Source organism: Miscanthus floridulus, chromosome 18 (assembly GCF_019320115.1).
Source record: "Miscanthus floridulus cultivar M001 chromosome 18, ASM1932011v1, whole genome shotgun sequence".
Lineage (NCBI taxonomy): Eukaryota > Viridiplantae > Streptophyta > Magnoliopsida > Poales > Poaceae > Miscanthus > Miscanthus floridulus.
In genome coordinates, this window is record NC_089597.1 from 59,238,712 (window position 1) to 59,259,563 (window position 20,852).

General features: G+C 40.8%; 1 protein-coding gene and 1 pseudogene across 2 annotated transcripts; both read right to left on the reverse strand.

Moving 5' to 3' along the window:
* Window positions 1-15,431: 15,431 nt before the first annotated feature.
* LOC136523913 (very-long-chain 3-oxoacyl-CoA reductase 1-like) lies at window positions 15,432-17,525 on the reverse strand (annotated as a pseudogene).
* Window positions 17,526-19,129: 1,604 nt separating this feature from the next.
* Window positions 19,130-20,637, reverse strand: LOC136521526 (very-long-chain 3-oxoacyl-CoA reductase 1-like). Of its 2 annotated transcripts, none has more exons than XM_066515272.1 (3): window positions 19,933-20,637; window positions 19,785-19,854; window positions 19,130-19,690 (listed from the first exon to the last, which is right to left on the reverse strand). In XM_066515272.1, the coding sequence occupies exons 1-3, from the start codon at window positions 20,547-20,549 to the stop codon at window positions 19,430-19,432; spliced, it is 948 nt and encodes a 315-aa protein (XP_066371369.1). In that variant the 5' UTR covers window positions 20,550-20,637; the 3' UTR covers window positions 19,130-19,429. The 2 variants fall into 2 exon arrangements, with proteins under 2 accessions (XP_066371369.1, XP_066371368.1); XM_066515271.1 differs by having other exon boundaries at window positions 19,130-19,708; window positions 19,933-20,634.
* Between the last annotated feature and the right edge of the window lie 215 nt (window positions 20,638-20,852).

Here is a 20,852-nt window from a genome sequence, read left to right on the forward strand (position 1 = left end):
TAGCACGAGCTAGTCTTTGTGTTGCTCTCTCAATTTTTTGGCCGAAAATTAGCTTGCCAGTGTCTGGGTCTAGGCTTCCCCCATGAGCGTAGAATCAATTCTTCACGTGTTGAGGCCAGTTCTTCTCTATTGTTTCAGGTATGATTCCCTTGGTAGTAATCTCTGCTTCTAGGTTCTGCCACTTGGGAATAGCACTTCTATAACCACCTGATCCCATGCGATGATGGTATTGCTTCTGTCGGGCATTCTGCTGATTTCTCATCACACGTTCCTCACTCTGTTGAGATGTCTTGTATTGTACGAAGTCATCCTAATGGGACTCCAACTTGACAAATGCCTTAGCATTGAAATCCGGCGTATCATTCTTCAAGATAAACTTTTTATACAATGTCTTCTTCCAACTCTGGAACAACATTGCCATCTTCTTCATTGTCCAATCCCTCACTAGCTCCTTCAAAGCATCATCTGCTTGTAATGTGAAATGCTGAGTGATATCTCTTCAAGCTAGGTTCTTGTCACGATCAGATATAAAACTAACATTAGGAGCAGATATCTTCTGCTTCCATTCATGAGCACTAACTGGGATCCTATCCCTTACAATGAACCCACATTGATTGACATATGTCTGAGCATGTGGTCCCAATGGTTTGCCAGTGTCGGTGTCGAATTCTGATATTATGAAACGGCCCTCTAATGGCTTTTTTTGCCATCGGACTTTCCTACTCTTGCCGGTGGTTGATGTAGTCCAGAGACCGGCTACATGAGTAGAAACAAAACGATTAACAACAAATATACGTACGCATGCATCTATAAGAAATGATAGATAATCGAATATACCTCGCTAGTATTTTCTTGTGCGACAATTTGTTGATCTTCAACCACTAGGATATTCAGGATATCCTCATAATCAATAAAGTACTAACTCGTGTCATCTACATCCGCATTGGTGTCGGCGTTGATAATATCCTCCATTATGTCATCATTCAAGTTATCATCCGAAGCAGCCATTTGTATCTTCAAGATAACACATAGATAGAATTACTATAGCACATAACATAAGTACATGTGATAACACATATAGAATTACTAAATCCAATTAAATATAATAACACATAATATTTCATAAGGATAAACAATAATAAGGTATAGGCTTTGGAATCGAATTAAAAACACTTTTGATCCAAAAACATAGAAATAAGTATATGTATATATACACATAGAATGATACAATTTTCTCTCTCTCTCTCAACACATAGAAATAAGTGCATATGTATATATCTCTAGATATGCATGTGATAACACATAGATCAATGTCTCTCTAGATACAATTTTCTCTCTCTCTCTCTATCAATACATGGAAATAAGTACATGTATATATACACATAGAAATAATTAAGTACATATGTATACATATAGAATCTCTCTCTAGATATGCATGTGATATAGATAGAATTACTAATAAAATATCCAAGTGATATATAGATAGAATTACTAAAATAAAATATGCATGTGATATAGAGATAGAATTACTAATAAAATATGCATGTGTCAATTACTAAAACAAAATTAAATCTAACATATATATAGAGAGAGATAGAATATAATTACTAAATCCAATTAAATAAAATAACACACATATATCTAGATAGAATTAATTACTAAATCTAATTAAACCTAACATATATACATAGATAGAATTACTAAATCAAAATTAAATCTAACACATATAGAGAGAGAGATAGAATAATAATTACTAAATATATCAAAAACTATAATAAAAACTATCTAAAAACTATCTAAATAAAGTACTAATTAAATTTTAATACATTTAAATCTAACTAACATATATCAAAAACTATATAAAAAACTAACTAAAAAACTAAGAATAAACTACTAATTAAATTTTAATACATTTTAATCTAACATATATATCAAAAAACTATCTAAAAACTATCTAAATAAACTAGTAATTAAATTTAATATACATTTTAATCTAACATATATATCAAAAATAATCTAAAAAACTAGAAACTTTGTAAAAAAATATGGTCGAGATTAGCAGCTAGCTAGCAGGCTAGGCGGGCTAGACAGGGCGTGCTGGCCGGCCATGGGGCCGAGCTGAGCACCTCACGCGAGGACAATGTACGGCGGAGACGAGCTCGACGGCCGCCGGGCGGGGCTCGACGACGAGGCCGGGCGGGGGTAGACGACGACGGCGGCGCGGCAGAGACGAGCTCGACGGCTGGGCGCGGCAGAGACGAGATCGAAAAGTAGAAGATGAACAGAACAGAAATCGTTCGATATATATAGGCCGGGACCCTTTAGTCCCGGCTGGTAATACCAACCGGAACTAAAGCTCCTTTAGTCCTGGCTGGTAAGCCGAACCGGGACTAAAGGTCCAACCTTTTAGTCCCGGCTCGGCTTACCAGTCGGGACTAAAGGAACTTTAGTCCCGGTTGGTGTTACCAGCCGGGACTAAAGGTATTTTTGGGCGGACAATTCCGCCCACCCTTTAGTCCCGGTTCCTGGCCTAGGCCGGGACTGAAGGCCTGAAAATTTTGGCAGCCCGCCAGAGTAATTAAAAAGGCCTGGGATATTGATTTTGTTCTCCTTGTTTAATACTAGGTTAATCAATTAATTTTATAGCAACTTCAATACTTTGCAATATTTATTTTAAAAAATACTATTGATTAACTAATTATTTATTATAAATAGGAAAATTTTGTAACCTAAAGTTTTTAATTTCTTTTATGAATATAGAATATAAATGTTACTAATACTAAGTATTTTGTTAATGCAAAAATATATTTGTAACTTAAAATTAATAAAACTAATATTATTCGATAGGAAATTTATTATCACATTATTGTAACGTTAATGTTTCAATTTTTTCTCTGTTTTTGACCAAAATGACAGGAAATTTTTGTTGAACCCATAAAAATAAAGAAAATATAGTATTTTTGTTCTACAACTTTTTTAAATGAAAAAATAGCCTATATAAGGATTGTAGATCTTGATGAGCTGAACAAACTTGGTATTCAAAATTTTTCAATTTGAGACAATCTAGTGTTCCGAAAACTAGTTTGTTGGCGTCGAAATTTAAAAATCACAAATTTAAGCCATCTAAACTTTCTCAAATGGAAAGTTGACCAAAACAACAATTGTATACCTTGATGAGCTGAACAAACTTGGTATTCAAAACTTTTCAATTTGAGACAATCTAGGGTTCCGAAAACTAGTTTGTAGCCATCAAAATTTAAAAATCACAAATTTGAACCATCCAAACTTTCTCAAATGGAAAGTTGACCATAACAACAATTGTAGATCTTGATGATTTTAACAAACTTGGTATTCAAAACTTTTCAATTTGAAGTCATTTAGAGTTTATAATACATGAGTCAAAGTGTTGTTTTTTTATTTGACCAAATTTGACTTGGTCAAACTTGCACAAATGAGACACTAAATGACCTCAGATGAAAAACCACTTAATACCAAGTTTGATCATCTCAGCAAGATCTACAATTGTTACATATCTTATTTTCCCATTTGAAAAAGTTTTATCAAACACTAGTCATAAATTCTTGAATCTCGTATAAACTTTCTAAAACTATGTCACACACTTGTGAAATTTGAACTACATTTTGTTCAAACTTTTTCAAATGAAAAAATTAGCCTATATAAGGATTGTAGATCTTGATGAGCTTAACAAACTTGGTATTCAAAACTTTTCAATTTGAGACAATCTAGGGTTTCGAAAACTAGTTTGTAGGCGTCAAAATTTAAAATCACAAATTTAAACCATCTAAACTTTCTCAAATGGAAAGTTGACCAAAACAACAATTGTAGATCTTGATGATTTTAACAAACTTGGTATTCAAAACGTTTCAATTTAAAGTCATTTAGAGTTCATAATACTAGAGTCAAAGTGTTATTTTTTCATTTGTCCAAATTGACTTGGTCAAACTTGCTCAAATGAGACACTAAATGACCTCAGATGAAAAATCTCTGAATACCAAGTTTGGTCATCTCAGCAAGATCTACAATTGTTACATAGATCATTTTCCCATTTGAGAAAGTTTTATCAAACACTAGTCATAAATTCTTGAATCTCATATAGACTTTCTAAAACTGTCACACAATTGTGAAATTTGAACTACATTTTGTTCAAACTTTCTCAAATGAAAAAATGGCCTATATAAGGACTGTAGATCTTGATGAGCTGAACAAACTTGGTATTCAAAACTTTTCAATTTGAGACAATCTAGGGTTTCGAAAACTAGTTTGTAGGCGTCAAAATTTAAAAATCATAAATTTGAAATCATCTAAACTTTCTCAAATGGAAAGTTGACCAAAACAACAATTGTATATCTTGATGAGCTGAACAAACTTGGTAATCAAAACTTTTCAATTTGAGACAATCTAGTGTTCCGAAAACAAGTTTGTAGGCATCGAAATTTAAAAATCACAAATTTGAACCATCTAAACTTTCTCAAATGGAAAGTTGACCAAAACAACAATTGTATATCTTGATGAGCTGAACAAACTTGGTATTCAAAACTTTTCAATTGGAGACAATCTAGGGTTCCAAAACCTAGTTTGTAGGCATCAAAATCTAAAAATCACAAATTTGAACCGTCCAAACTTTCTCAAATGGAAAGTTGACCAAAACAACAATTGTAGATCTTGATGAGTTTAACAAACTTGGTATTCAAAACTTTTCAATTTGAAGTCATTTAGAGTTCATAATACTAGAGTCAATGTATTATTTTTTCATTTGACCAAATTTGACTTGGTCAAACTGGCTCAAATGATACAATAAATGACCTCAGATGAAAAAACTCTGAATACCAAGTTTGATTATCTCAGCAAGATCTACAATTGTTACATAGCTTATTTTCCCATTTGAGAAAGTTTTATCAAACACTAGTCATAAATTCTTGAATTTCATATATACTTTCTAAAACTATGTCACACACTTGTGAAATTTGAAACATATATTAAACATATTACAATATGAAGTCATAACATATTACATAATATCTATCTCTAAAACATAATATATTAAACATGCATCGTTGTATCATGCGGGCACAACAGTAAATTTTTTCTTGATGTATGACCCTTAGTTATGATCTTGTCGTAACCATGGAGTGTCTTCATCATTTAACATGATGCTTGGATCTTTCTTCACTATGAAGGGTAGAATTTGGACATTTCTTTCATAATCTTCTGATATGTCTGACTTATCTTCAATTCCCACTATATTTATTTTCCTAGAAAGAACTATGTGACGCTTTGGCTCATTGATCATTGAGTTGATGTCTTCGTTTTTTTCCTCTCTTTGATTTTGTAGACATGTCTTTCACATAGAACACATGACTCACATCGGCAGCAAGGACGAATGGTTCGTCTTTGTACCCAATATTGTTGAGGTCCACTATTGTCATTCCATACTCTTTGTCGACTGTTACCCCTCCTCCGGTCAGCTTCAGCCATTGGCACCGGAACAAAGGGACTTTAAAATTAGGTACGTAGTCTAGTTCCCATATCTCTTCTATGCGGCCATAATATGTTTGTATATTCCCATTTGGATCTGTGCCATCTATGCAAACACCACAATTTTGATTAGTGCTCCTTTTATCTTAGGCAACTATGTAAAATGTATTCCCATTTATCTCGTACCCTTGGTACGTGAGGATATGCCACGATAGTTGTCTAGCCAACAAATACAGTTGCTCATCAATATTGTCATCGCCTTGACATTCTTTTCGCAACCAACCACTGAAACTTTTCATGTGCTGACGCCTAATCCAAGCTTTAGTCTTTCCTAGAAACTTGGATCGTAAGAACTCCTTATATATCTTGATGTACGGATGCACCAACAACGAGTTCTGAAGAACTGTATAGTGTGCTTTATTGAAATAATCGTCTTCCATGCCAATATATGTTTTCTTCCCTAAAGTTCTATTACCACTGAGTCGCCCCTCGTGTCACGATTCAGGAACGCCAATTGGGGCAAGGTCAGGAATAAAGTCAACACAGAACTCAATGACATCCTCTGTTCCATAGCCCTAGGCGATGCTTCCTTCAGGCTTAGAATAGACTTTCACATATTTCTTCAAGACTCCCATAAACCTCTCGAAGGGGAACATGTTATGTAAGAACACTGGTCCAAGAATACTAATCTCCTTCACCAAATGAACTAGGAGGTGTGTCATGATATTAAAGAATGATGGAGGGAACACCAACTAAAAGCTAACAAGACATTAAACCATATCATTCTGTAGAGTAGCTAGTTCCACTAGATTAATTGCCTTCTAAGAAATTGCATTGAGGAATGCACATAGCTTCATAGTGGCTAGACATACATGTGGAGGTAGAATTCCTCTTAAAGCAACTGGAAGCAATTACGTCATAAGCACGTGGCAGTCGTATGACTTTAAGTTTAGGAATTTCTTCTTTGGCACATTTATTATACCCTTTATATTGGAGGAGAATCCCGATGGGACCTTGATGCTGCTTAGACATTCAAACATGCTGTCCCTCTCTTCTTTGCTAAGCGTGTAGCTAGCAGGACTTAAGTAATGACATCCATCATCTGTCTTCTCTGGATGAAGGTTGTCTCATTCTTTCATGCCCTGCAAGTCCTGGCGTGCTTCAAGTGAATCCTTTGGCTTCCCGTACACACCCATGAATCCTAACAGGTTCACACAAAGATTCTTTGTCAGGTGCATCACATCGATTGCATTGCGGACCTCTAGGACTTGCCAATAGGGTAGCTCCCAAAAGATAGACTTCTTCTTCCACATGGGTGCATGTCCCTTAGCATCTTTGGGAACAGATTCGCTGCCTTGTCCCTTTCCAAATGCTACATTCACATCCTTGACCATTGCGAGTACATCTTCCCCGGTTCGGTTATGAGGCTTCTTTCGATGGTCTGGCTTACCTTTAAAATGCTTCCCTTTCTTTCTTACTTGGTGATTCAAAGGAAGGAATCGACGATGGCCAAGGTACATGACCTTTTGACATCTTTTCAAATATATACTGTCAAGGTCATCAAAACAATGTGTGCATGCATTATATCCTTTATTTGTCTGACCTAAAAGATTACTTAAAGTAGGCCAATCATTGATTGTTATGAACAACATTGCTCGTAGGTCAAAGTGTTCTTGTTTGTACTCATCGCAGACACGTACACCTGGTTTGTTCCATAAAACTAGAAGTTCTTCAACTAATGGCTTCAGATAGACATCAATGTCGTTGCCAGGTTGCCTTGGACCTTGGATGAGGATCGGCATCATAATGAACTTCCGCTTCATGCATAACCATGGAGGAAGGTTGTAGATACATAGAGTAACTTGCCAAGTGCTATGACTAGTGCTCTGCTCCCCAAAAGGATTCATACCATCTGTACTTAAGGCAAACCTTAAGTTTCTAGCCTCATTTGCAAACTCTGGAAATTCTCTATCTATCGCTCTCCACTAGGACCCATCAGCTGGGTGTCTCAGCATATTATCTACCTTACGGTCTTCTTTATGCCACTGCAACAACTTTGTATGGTCTTTATTTCTGAACAAACGTTTTAAGCGTGGTATTATAGGAGCATACCACATAACCTTGGCAGGGATTTTCTTTCTAGGACATTGTTCACCCTCGACGTCACCAGGATCATTGCGCTTGATCTTATACCGCGATGCTTTACATACCGAGCATTCATCCAAATTCTCGTATTTATTGCCATGGTAGAGGATGTAGTCATTAGGACATGCATGTATCTTTTGGATTTTTAATCCCAAAGGGTAGACAACCTTTTTTACTTCGTACGTAGTGGTGGGCAATTCATTTGGCTTCGGAAGCATCTTCTTTATGAGGTTCAATAAATTCCCAAATGCCTTGTCGGATACACCATTCTTTGCCTTCCACTATAGCAATTCCAGTGTTGTACCCAGCTTTTTTTACCCCTCTTCGGCCGTCGGGTATAGCAACTTCCTATGATCCTCAAGCATGCGCTCGAACTTAACTTTCTCTTTTTCACTTTTGCATTCTTGTTGTGCATCATGAATGGCATCGCCAAGAGAATCACCGAGATCATCTTCTGCCGCTACCTCTTCTTCATCTCCCCTCATTGTAGTATCATCAAAGGCACCATACTGAGCAATAATGTCATCAATGTCTAAATCTTCTCCTTCACCTTCTTCCATCATGACCCCGCTTTCTCCATGCTTAGTCCAACATATATAGTTTGACATGAAACCTGACTTAAGCAAATATAAATGAAGACTCATTGAGCTTGAATATTCCTTTCAATTCTTACATAGGGCACATGGACAACACATGAAACCATCCCGCTTATTTGCCTCGGCCACACCTAAGAAATAGTGCACGCCCTCAATAAAGTCTTGGGAGCGGCGATCGGCATTGTACATCCAATGGCGTGACATAATCTGCATTACACGATAAATTATGAAAACCTTGAACATAATTAAGTATTTTATTACACAACATAGATGACACACACATAGTTGATTAATTAACTAAGCCTGGCTACAACGTAAGCAATCCCAACTATCACTAAACAAACTAAAACTACAATGCACTTCAGTAACATAATTATTTCGTGACCGTATGCAACTAAAATAGACAAATCATTCATCTGTTGAATATCAATAAACTTCTCCTACTGGCTCACTGCCTCATCAGCAGCAACCGCTACTTCAAGCGCACCCGAATTCTACACGTATGTAGCATAATCTTCCTCCCAGTACCAACCATCGCATCCATTGCCCTTCCACTGAAATTAAAGCCAAAAAATATTTAGTCAAAAATATTCAAGAAAAGCAGGTCATTTAGCCATAATAATCAAATGCGTAACAAACTCACATCGCGATCCGAGCACTTGTAGAAAACACGACCTTTACTGGGTCCCTGTCACTTGACTCGGTACTCCATCACAATCTTCTGCTTACACTTGCCGCAGATAATGAGAGGGAGTTCTGGCCTCAGTCGTTTCGCAACCGAACGAGAGGCCGGGGATCCGGTACCAGTTATCATCTACTTTCTATACTTATTTTTGCAAACTAGTGTAAATTTCACATTTTCTAAATTAATATATTTAAACAAAACTAAAATTATTTATTTATCTAACTAAACCATGAAATATGTACTGTGTATAATAGTAAAATACCAAATTATCAAGTGATTTTACTATTGTAAATCATCATGTGATTTTGAGCTAAAAATGACATAGAAATCATAATCAAATCCACCATATCAAGTTACTTTCTATACTTATTTTTGCAAACTATTATAAATTTCTCATTTCTAAAGTAATATATTAAAAAAAATAAAAATATTTATTTATCTAACTAAACCATGAAATGTACTACATATACTAGCAATACTAAACTATCAAGTGATTTTGATGAACTAATTTAACTTTTGTTTATCCAAACATATATGCAAATCATCATGTGATTTTGAGCTAAAAATGACATAAAATCATAATAAAGTCCAACATATAAAGTTATACATGCATCTAAATCGCAAAATGAGATAAGCTACTGATAAAACATAGAGGATTAAGTTTGTTACCTCTAAAATCAAAGAGCAACACCAATGGAGGGGGAGAGAGCAAGAACAACAACAAGCTGAAGAACAGAGGCAGTGAGTTTGAATGGAATGGCTCGGGCTCGGGGAGAAAGAAATGAGCTGGTCTATAGACCAGAATAATTAGTCCCGGTTAGGGAACCAAACCGGGACTAAAGATTAATCTTTATTCCTGGGGCATCACCCAAACCGGGACTAAAAGCTTTAGTCCTGGCTGGTATTACCAACCTTTAGTCCCGGTTGGTAATACCAGCCGGGACTAAAGATCCCTGCCCCGCGGACGACCGTTGGGCAGGAACCTTTAGTCCCGGGGGCAAAAAATGCCGAGGCTAAAGTCAAATTAGGACATCGTTCTAAAGTCTGTTCTCTAGTAGTGTGCCGATGCCTGATGTCGGGCCCGTGACCACGGCCCACGCGCCGTAGCGGCAGCGAAGGCCCGTCGGGGTCGGCGAGCGCAGGAAGTTGGGGAGGCCGAGGTAGGCCAGCAGGCGAAGTGTGACGGCGCCGAGGTAGAGGGCGCCGAGAGCCGCCAACGAGTGGAACCATGGAAGTCGCTGCAGCTGCTGGATGTCACTAGCGTGGTGGACAGGCATCTATCTGAGACTCTGACTCTCCCTGTTGCAACTGCTCTCGCTCCCTCTTGTTCTGTGCGGTGTATTTTATACAAGGCGGCAACAGTGTTATCATGCGCCTCTTTCCATGAATGTGGACGCACCATGCTGCTGAATTTCTATGAGCCTTACGGAACTTACCATAAAAAACAATGAAATACTGTGACTTACCAGTTACCAAAGCTCTTATTTCATCGAGGCAGAGGAATTACACCCCAAAAGGAGATCCTGTTTCTTGCTATTCCAAACCTTGAAGGTCACACTCACACAAACCTTGAAGGAGAATCCCGTGAAAAAAAAGTTGGCCATCCCGTGAAAAAAAAACAGAGCAAGAGAAGGTGGAATCCATAAACCTGCCAGAGTAATAGCAAGAGGAATTAATTAATATGTGGGTGGCATTTGCACTGTCCGTTTATGTGCCCATATGGTCGACTGCTCGTAGCTACCAGCTCTCCAACGAACTGATAGGGCTAAGCTATTAATTAATTCCTCATTCATACGGGCGGAGAGTACTATGTTTAACTTTAGAGTAAAATGCATGGTTAGCCTATCAACTTATCTACTTATATCAATTAGGTCCTCTAACTTTGAATTTTCATTTCTAAGTCCAAAACATTTTAAGTGGTGCACAAATAGTCTATACGGGTTCGTTTTTGTGTTTATAACAATCGACTTGGCCGATAACCCGGAGAAGAGGTCATGTGTAGCAAAGCGCGTGTGAGCAGTGGACTGGTCGGTCTTTTTAGCAAAAAAAAATGACTTGTTTCTTCCTTCGTATTCCCTATAGGGGAGGCCCTCCCTCTCTCCGTCCCCCATGTTCTTCTCTCCCGTAGGCAACTTGGCGGTGGTGGTGGAGGCAGATCCTTGGCAAGCCACTTCATGTCGTCTACAGCCAGTGACGGAGCTCGCCAATTTTCACACCTAGGGCCGCTATCCAAGGACTTATGTATACATGTGAACATTTTGCAAGCCATTTGCATCACTAGCTAATTCTTCTATTAGTTTTGATTGTGCCTGTACAGAATGTTAGTTTCATGAGAGTGGTTGTATAACTGGTTAAGCATATAAGAAAAAAATATTCCATGTCTTAGTCCTCTTTATTGTGTAATTCTACAACTCTCCAAAAATCCAGAAACACACAATCATTAATTCATCATGGAATTGGCAAATGACAAGTGTCTTGAGGATCCCTGGATCCGGAAATCCAAGTTCCAACTTAAAATGGAGCATGGATTTGGGGTTGGGATGAGGAATTTACTTGATACTGTTGGAGTGCTTCCTGCCTGCCTATTTAGTCTATGGTCTCTATTGTTGTGTGCTGACATGCTAATCACACCCTTCTCCAACCAGGAGCGTGATGGCCGTCCGCCAGCCCTACTTTGATATGGCGCACAGCTGGCTGCCGAGACCCAACTCCGAAGAGTCTTGCTCGTTATCAGCCCGCGCCTTGCTCCGATTTGATGCGCCCCTTGCTGGTCTAGCCATACGATGGCCTAGGGTTCAAAACAGGAAATAAACGAAAAGAAAGGCGGCGTCTACTGCACAAGAGTCAATGACTCACGCACGCGTGACGGCGTGAGCTAGGTGAATAGGCGCTACTACCTTGGGCCTTTTGCCTTGCTGGACTGGTCGGCTAGGGGTCAGACTATATCAAAGCAACGTTGGGCCACCTCAGGGGAGTAAAGGGATCTCTTGGGCTACGCCAAGGGCCACGGCCCTAGTTGCCCTAGGCCCATATCCGCCCCCGTCTGCAGCATATTTAGGCAGATCATGTTCCCTTCCTTTGATCATGTGCACTAAGTGCCACCACCGGTTTAAACAGGTGAGAGGTGGAATTTCGAAGAAACCCTGGAGCACACAGCAAGTTTTCTACTGTTACTCGATGCACATGGTTAATTTGATTTTGGATTTGTCTTGTGGTTTTTGAATTGCCCAGCTCTGAATTTGGCTTTGATGTGTTCAAACCTGAATTTGGCTGATCAATGGTGAAGGTTACCCATTCTTCTATTAGGAGGCATACATGAAGCACTTGGTTTCGTTTTAGCTGTAACAAGAGAACCATACACTCTTACAATGATAACGAGGAGTATTGGTTGCCTTTTGTCTAATAACCCGCACATCAGAAAAATTAAAATCACTCACCGAAACATTCAAAGGTACTATGAGCGGGAGATGAATTGGGTATCTAATTCAAACTTAAATCCTAAGCCTCAAATAAAATTACCATTAGGAAAATCATAAACATCGCCCTGTTCGTTTGGCTTATAAGCCATACTTTTTCAGCCAACGAACAATATTTTTATCTCACAACAAATCAGCCAACAGTACTTTCAGCCATGGCTTATACAGGCACGCACACTTGTTTGGCTGATAAGCCATGGCTGAAAGTACTGTTGATTGATTTGGTGTGAGAGAAAAGTATTATTTATTGGCTAAAAAAGTACGGCTTATAAGCCAAACAAGCCTAAACGAACAGAGCGATAGTAGATAATAACTAAGGTGGTGTTTAGATTCAGGGTGTAAAGTTTTTAGGTGTCACGTTGGATGTTACATGGGGTGTCGCATGGGGTGTTCAGATACTAATAGAGAAACAAATTACAGAATCCATTAGTAAACCACGAGACGAATTTATTAAGCCTAATTAATCCGTCATTAGCACATGTGTTACGGTAGCACTTTATTGTCAAATCATAGACTAATTAGGCTTAAAAGATTGATCTCGCAAAGTTTTAGGGAGGAATTAAATAAGGCTTACGAAAAGTCACTTTGCATCTGACCTAGTTTTTGCTGGTAATGCCCAATAGGGGCCTGGCACAATTAGTGCTAGTCCAATTAGCAAGTCTATAAATGCTAATCAGCTTTTAACCCTAGAATTTTATCCCTGCTGCCGCACGCCGCTTGGCTTGCTGCCGCACGTCCTACTGCCGCAGGGCTCCTGCCAGTGCAGCCGTCGCCCAAGGTTCCTGCCGCCGCCGCCGCACCAACAGTCTTCCACCCCATCAAAGGTTGATCGTGAGGATCTTCGAGTATGTGCCGTGGAGTGCTAGCACGCTTCGGTTCGTCGTCCCATCCCGTATGTGTGGACTGTCGTAGAGGTGTCGCTAGGTTGCGCACTTCGTCAGATCGTACGACTACTTCCTCAACGTTGATCGGATCAACTACTCGCGCTTCATCAAGACTTCCGCTGCGACGCGCAACGAGCGAAGGTATAATCTATGATTATCTACTCGCAAGTGATCCTGTTTACGCGGTTAATTCTTTGCGTGCTAGCGAGTAGCATACCGCGTTGCCTAACAATGGTACCAGAGTTGTGCTTGTGTTGTTTTTTATCTAGATTAAATATTTTGCATGGTTGATTGTAGATCAGATCGTTTTGGCGAATAGCGTTACGCGCGAATTGAACTGTTTTACTCCGTTCTTGCTTCCTCATTATGTGACTGGCTAACTGGCCGTCTTTACGACGGTGCATGAGCGTCGCACGGCTGACCACGAGGTTGTGAGTTTGTGTAGCGAAACAGTCAATACACGGCGTGAACGACTATGTCGGCTAGAACGCCATGCCTATTAGCTTGCCGACAGCATGCAAAAAATATGTTCTATCCGTTATCGGTTGACGGGACCAGATCGTGTTTTTAATTAAAAAAATGGGGACGCATTGCATCATTCGTAGAAATGCCTAACTCGTTTTTGCAGAGAATGATGTGATGGTATGGCCTCAAAATCATGTGATGATCTATGTGTAATAAATTTGTGTGGCGTACGTGTCACAAATTATTATAGCCGGGTTAAGGTTGTTCATTTTTGGCCTGCGTGCCACTCCTGTAATGTAATTTATAATTTTAATTTATCTACTAGCGTGTATTAGCTAAATTAGATTATGTAATTCATCGACATGAGCGAAGCGACTCGGCAATCATCGTACCTTGGAGAAGGCGCCCAAGATGCGACGTCTCGGCGTAGGCGTGTGGACCGGCGGTCGTCCGCATGTGCTGATTTTTGTTGGACGAAGAAAAGTCCATACTATCACAATAATTTGATTATTTGTGATGATTAATATTATGCACATGGTTAATTTGATTTTGGATTCGTCTTGTGGTTTTTGAATTACTCAGCTTTGAATTTGGCTTTGATGTGTTCAAACCTGAATTTGGCTGAGCAATGGTGAAGGTTGCCCGTTCTTCCATTAGGAGGAGACATACATGAAGCACTTAAAAAAGAAAAACATCATACATTTTGAAGGGAGTGGGTAGCTTTCGTAGGGTGGGGTTTCGTTTTAGCTGTAACAAGAGAACCATATGCTCTTACAATGATAACGAGGAGTATTGGTTGCCTTTTGTCTAATAATCTGCACATCAGAAAAATTAAAATCACCCACCCAAACATTCAAAGGTACTATGAGCAGGAGATGAATTGTGTATCTAATTCAAACTTAAATCATAAGCCTCAAATAAAATTACCATTAGGAAAACCATAAACATCGCTCTATTCGCTTGGCTTATAAGTCATACTTTTTCAGTTAATGAATAATATTTTTCTCTCACAATAAATCAGCCAACAGTACTTTCAGTCATGGCTTATCAACCAAGCGAACAAGACAATGGCCTGCACACATACACGAAGGAGATGCGGACGTACGTATTCAGGTCGAGCCAGGTGCGTACACGTACACAGAGGCCGATCGAGCAGGCGCGCACACTAAAGGAGGAGTTGGACTAAACCTGTCCATATATATATACGCCTTGTTCGTTTGGACTTGTTTAGATCTGATTTGGTGTGAGAGAAAAGTATTGTTCGTTGGCTGAAAAAGTACGGCTTATAAACCAAAAAAGTCAAAACGAATAGGGCGATAGTAGATAATAACTAAGGTGGTGTTTAGATTCAGGGTGTAACGCTTTTAGGTATCACGTTGGATGTTACATGTGGTGTCGTATGGGGTGTTCTGATACTAATAGAAAAAAATATTACATAATCCGTTAGTGAACCACGAGACGAATTTATTAAGTCTAATTAATCTGTTATTAGTATGTGTTAAGGTAGCACTTTATTGTCAAATCATATACTAATTAGGCTTAAAAGATTCGTCTCATAAAGTAGTCGTAATTTGTGCAATTAGTTATTTTTTAGTCTATATTTAATACTCTATGTATGTGTTTAAACATTTGATGCGATAGAGTGTAAAGTTTTAGAAAGGAATTAAATAAGGCTTAAGAAAAGTCATTTTGCATCCGGCCCAGTTTTCGACGCCCTCACCGCCCTCATTCGCTGTATCACCGCTCTCAGCCGCGGGTGCTCGCCCAGGCGGAGCCAGTCGTGCGCGGTGTCCGGCAGGATGCCGGCGAGGCACCACAGGAGCTGGTGACCGAGACTAGGGGTGCAGAGGGCGGGCCGTGGCCGATCCAGCGCGTCGCAGCAAGAGCGTAGGCGTCTGGTGTGGGGACGAGCGGCGAGAGCCACTTGTCTCGCACGGCGCTGGACACCATCCTGGTCGCCACGAAGAACGGGGCCTGCAGTCCAATGCAGTGCAGACCAGTGAATTGAATGTGAGCAACTACCCAATGTCACGAGAATTCAGGGGTGTTTAGTTTCACGGACTAAATTTTAGTCCATGTCACATCAGACGTTCGGATGCTAATTAGGAGAACTAAATATAAATTAATTATAAAACTAATTACATAGATGGAGACTAATTTACGAGATGAATTTATTAAGCCTAATTAACCTGTCATTAGCACATATTTACTGTAGCACCACATTGTCAAATCATAGACTAATTAGGCTTAAAAAAATCGTCTCGCAAATTAGTCGTAATCTATGTAATTAGTTATTTTTTAGTCTATATTTAATACTTCATGTATGTGTCCAAATATCCGATGGGACAAGGACTAAAATTCATTCTAAGAAACCAAATAAGCCCTCAATCGACTCAGATCTGCCACTTCGTGCTAGCGACAGCGAGGTATTACCTCCGTCCTGATAAGAATACGGCTATGCGTTGCGTGTCACGAAAAGTTATTTATATTTAATCGAGTTTTAGTGAATAATATTCACATTTATGATAAAATCCCTATTCACTTAAACTACTTTAGCAGAACTTTTCAGCGAATGAACAATATTTTCCTCTCACAACAAATCAGCATAAGCTAAATTTCAACTAAACGAACCGAGTCTAAAATTTATTCTGAAAATACATTTCGTAATTAATCTAATGATATTTATTTGGTATTACAAACATTGATAATTTTCAAACATTGATAATTTTTTATCTATATAATTGGTCCAACTTAAAAGTGCTGAAACGTGACACTGTTCTATGGGACGGAGGTAGTACGAAACTTTGATGACTGGCATCCTTGTCGCAGCGAAATTTCTTTGCTCAAGTTAAGCAGCAGGTTAATCTTTTTGAACTACAGAATTTTGCTGGATATATTACCTGGCACTGCACATCAATCCCTTTGCTTCTATACTCGACGTGAAGGCCCCGGGAGAACTTGGCAACATACCTAAGCTTAGGATGAACAGACGATGCAGAGACGTACACAGGACGTAGTACAACAGTTACGTGCTTATTGCGATACGTACCTTTTGGTGGCGGCGTAGACGGTGTTGAGTGGGAAGGAGGGGATGGCCTCCGACGACGCGGAGCCCATGTTGACGATGGCTCCCCGCCGGCGCTCCAGCATCCCGGGCAGGACAGCGGCCGTCACCTCCGTCAGGGTCCACAGGTTCACACGCACCATCCGCACCAACGCCTCCACGTCGGCCTCGTGCAGGTACACCATGGACGGCCTTGACACCCCGGCATTGTTCACCAGCACCCCGACGTCCAGCCCCTCGATCGCCGCTCGGAGCCGCCTCGCGGACTCGTTGCCTGACAACAACCAAGAGAATGAAGCTGATGCAAATGCCCTTTGGCCCCAAACGTTCAGGCACTCGCGCTACGTACTGAGAGGTGTCGTTACCTTGAGGGGTGCCCACTAGTGAGAGGTCGAACGCCACGGTCTTGGTCTCCACGCCGTGGCGAGACACGACCATGTCGGAGGTCTCCTCGAGGTTGGCGGCGTCGAGGTCGAGGAGGACGAGGTTCAGGCCGCGGCGCGTGAGCTCCAGAGCCACGGACCGGCCTATGCCTGACGTCGGGCCGGTGACCACGGCCCACGCGCCGTACCGGCGGTGTAGGTCCCTCGGGCGGCACACGGAAAGCGCGAGGTAGGAGAGGAGGCGGAACGACAGCGACGCCGAGTAGGCGCCGCCGACGAAAGCGAGCAACAGGAAGAAGCATGCGGGCGGTGGCGGCGCCTGTTGTGTCATCCTCACAACTCAGGCCTTGTTTGGTTGCCAATTTTTTGGCGAAATGACACTGTATCGTTTTCGTTGTTATTTGGCAATTAGTGTCCAATCATAGTCTAATTAGGCTTAAAAGATTCGTCTCGTGGATTTCGTCTAAACTGTGTAATTAGTTTTATTTTTTATTTATATTTAATGCTTCATGCATGCGTCCAAAAATTTGATGTGACAGGGAATCTTGAAAATTTTGGCAAAGTGAAGTGGAACTAAACAGCCCCTCAGCAGAAGCGCTGTCTTTCTCCGTGTTCCTTTCTGCTACGCTTCTCAGTTTCGAGGCTAACTACCTCTGCTGTTAGGCCTGGTCCAAAATTTTTCATCCCAAACTATCACATCGAATCTTGCGGCACATACATAGAGTGTTAAACATAGAGTTTGTTTAAAAATCGCGAGACGAATGTTTTAAGACTAATTAGTCCATGATTAGCCATAAGTGCTACAGTAACTAACATGCGCTAATGATTGATTAATTAGGCTTAATAAATTTGTCTCGCCGTTTTCAGGCGAGCTATGTAATTAGTTTTTTTTATTAGTATCCAAAACCCTTCCGGCGTCCCAAAACATCCGATGCGACGTCCAAAAATTTTCATTTCCCGAACTAAACCGGCCTTACTATCTCGCCATCGATCATGACTGCCCCCAACTACCAACTGTCTCTGCTCATAACATCCACCAATGCTGTTACTATTCTCATGGCGTGCAATTGCCCCGGCTACCACCAACCATCATCCAACCGGCTACACATAGACACAGGCGTGGAAAACGGACGGATGAATACACATGTAATCAGATAAAAATATCAGTACTTATCATATTTTTTGTCCTATATATGAATAAAAATATAAATATTTTCGATACGAATATAAAAAGAATAGCTCGGATTCAGATTCACATTTGAATATATATTCAATTTAGGGGTCGTTTGGTAAGGTGAAACAGTTCGGGTTCCTCTCTGGAATGCAAGAATTTCGTTGCCGAATGAATTTAGGCTGAGCATTTCTTTCTATAATCGAGGAGAAACGATTCTCCCTTTTAAACTAGGCGCGTAAAGCGCCTCAATCCTGGTTCCGATCGACTCAGTTTCTAGCCTTTTTGTATGCACTAGTGATTGTATTTTTTAACTGGAAGAAGTTAAAATTTGAGTTGTATTTAAATTGTTCTTCAACTTTTAAACGTTGAGAATGAAAGTTATTGAAAAACAAAATTATATAACATTGTCATGTTATTTCAAAGAGAACTAAAGTTAATAAAATTTTCCATATTAACACTAATGAATTGATTATATTAAAATTAATTAATTGTGTAGTATTTATCATTAATAATATTAGAGTTAATATAATTAATCATTAATTTTTAAATATTTTTAATGGGTACATAATTAGTAGTATTAAAATTAATGTCATTAATAATTACTTTTAAATAGCTTCATTGTGCACATAATTAATACTAAAATTAGTATATTTAATCATTAGTCATATATATGAATAACGTTTACATACTTTCACTTAGTACTACATTCTTGATGGATACAGATAAATATACATCTATTTTCCTGAATACGGATGTGGAATTAGTCAGAGAATGAAAAAAATGGTTTCGAATATATGTATCCCATTAGAAATGAATACCAATACATATATCTATATTTCATATTTTAATGGATACAGATTTGGATAATTATGATTTTGAGACATCCATTTCCACCACATGGACCGTTAGCGGTTAGCCAATCCTCTTTTACAGCAATATAAAGGACTTTATTACAGGCATTTTCACGCGGCCTTCGTGTCCCTGTAGAAACTGGTAAGACCACCATTTGTTATTTTCCTTTTCGTGCACCGCGCCGCGCTACAAACTCACTGGTAGCTTTGCTAGTAGCCGCCGTTGCCCTGCGGATGCGCTCTGGACGATCTGAGCATCCGGAAGATGGCCCGCTGATGCAGATGCAGAGCTAGGCGATAGGTGTCGCCAAGGATCTCCGGCAGGAAGGCCGCGGCCCACCACTGGAGCTGGTGCACCACGCACAGCGGGCCGTGCCCGATCCAGCGCACCGCCGCGCGGGCGCACGCGTCTGGCCCCACCACGAACAGCGGGAACAGACTGTTCTTCGCCGCGCTGGAGACCATGTTCGTCTCCACGTACAAGGGCACCTGCAGATTTTTAGACCATGTTTGTCCGATGAAACATAAATCTATCAATATAATATATTGCGTGGTTGATCATCACCTGACATTGAACATCGATTCCTTTACTTTTGTACTCCACGTAAAGGTTTTTCGAGAACACAGCAACATACCTGCGAAAAAATAAAAAAAAAAAGTAGAAAAAAGAACCAAACTGAAACTGCTAGTACATGTTTACATTATTACAGTACCGTTTGGTAGCGGCGTAGACGGAGTAGAGTGGGAACGAGGGCACGGCCAGCGTGGACCCGGACCCGATGTTGACGACGGCGCCCCTCCGCCGCCGAACCATGCCCGGCAGCACGGCGGCGGTGACCTCCGTGAGCGCCTGGAGGTTCACGCGCACCATCCTCATCAGCGACTCCACCTCCACCTCGTGCAGGTACAGCGCGCCGGGCTTGTTCACGCCGGCGTTGTTCACCAGCACGCCGACGTCCAGCCCCTCGATGGCTTCCCGGAGCCGGCGCATCGCCTCGTCCCCCTGCGCCGTCGACACCAGGGAGAGGTCGAACACCACGGTCCTGGTCTGCACGCCGTGGCACCTCGCGATCTTGTCGGACACGTCCTGCAGCTTGGCGGGGTCCCGGCCGACGAGGACGAGGTTGAGACCCGCGCGCGCCAGCTCCATGGCCATGGACCACCCGAGGCCCGACGTCGGCCCGGTGATGACGGCCCATGAGCCGTAGCGCCGGCGGAGGTCCTTCGGCTTTCTCAGGCAGAGTGCGAGGTGGCGAAGGAGGCGGAAGCAGTCGCCTGCGACATACAGGGCGCCGATGGTGGCATAGAACAACCACATCCACGCAGGCATCGTCTATTCTAGCCGTTCTTTAACTTCGTCCGATGCTCCACCGCGTTTACTCCAAACAAGTGTTTGGACGAAATGGGTTTCTTATAACTTCGTCGTCACAAGCTTTTAATTGTATTGAATCCAAATTGTCTAATCAGTACAGGTTGATCGGATGGGGGTTTTAGGGAGGATCATAAAGTCTTTACTTTATAGTTGGAGCCTAGAGGTGCGTGATAAACACCCTGATCGGATGACCGTTTTCCAGACCGGGCCAGCCCAAAAAAAAAAAATACGGGCAAAATACATGGTCAGGCCCGTAGTCAT

Coding starts and splice junctions, on each gene's coding strand:
- LOC136521526 (XM_066515271.1), bottom strand. CDS start 20,549: ATGCCTGCGTGGATGTGGTTGTTCTATGCCACCATCGGCGCCCTGTAT. Junction 19,855..19,932: donor GTCTACGCCGCTACCAAACG/GTACTGTAATAA, acceptor ATTTTTTCGCAG/GTATGTTGCTGTGTTCTCGA. Junction 19,709..19,784: donor GAATCGATGTTCAATGTCAG/GTGATGATCAAC, acceptor AAAAATCTGCAG/GTGCCCTTGTACGTGGAGAC.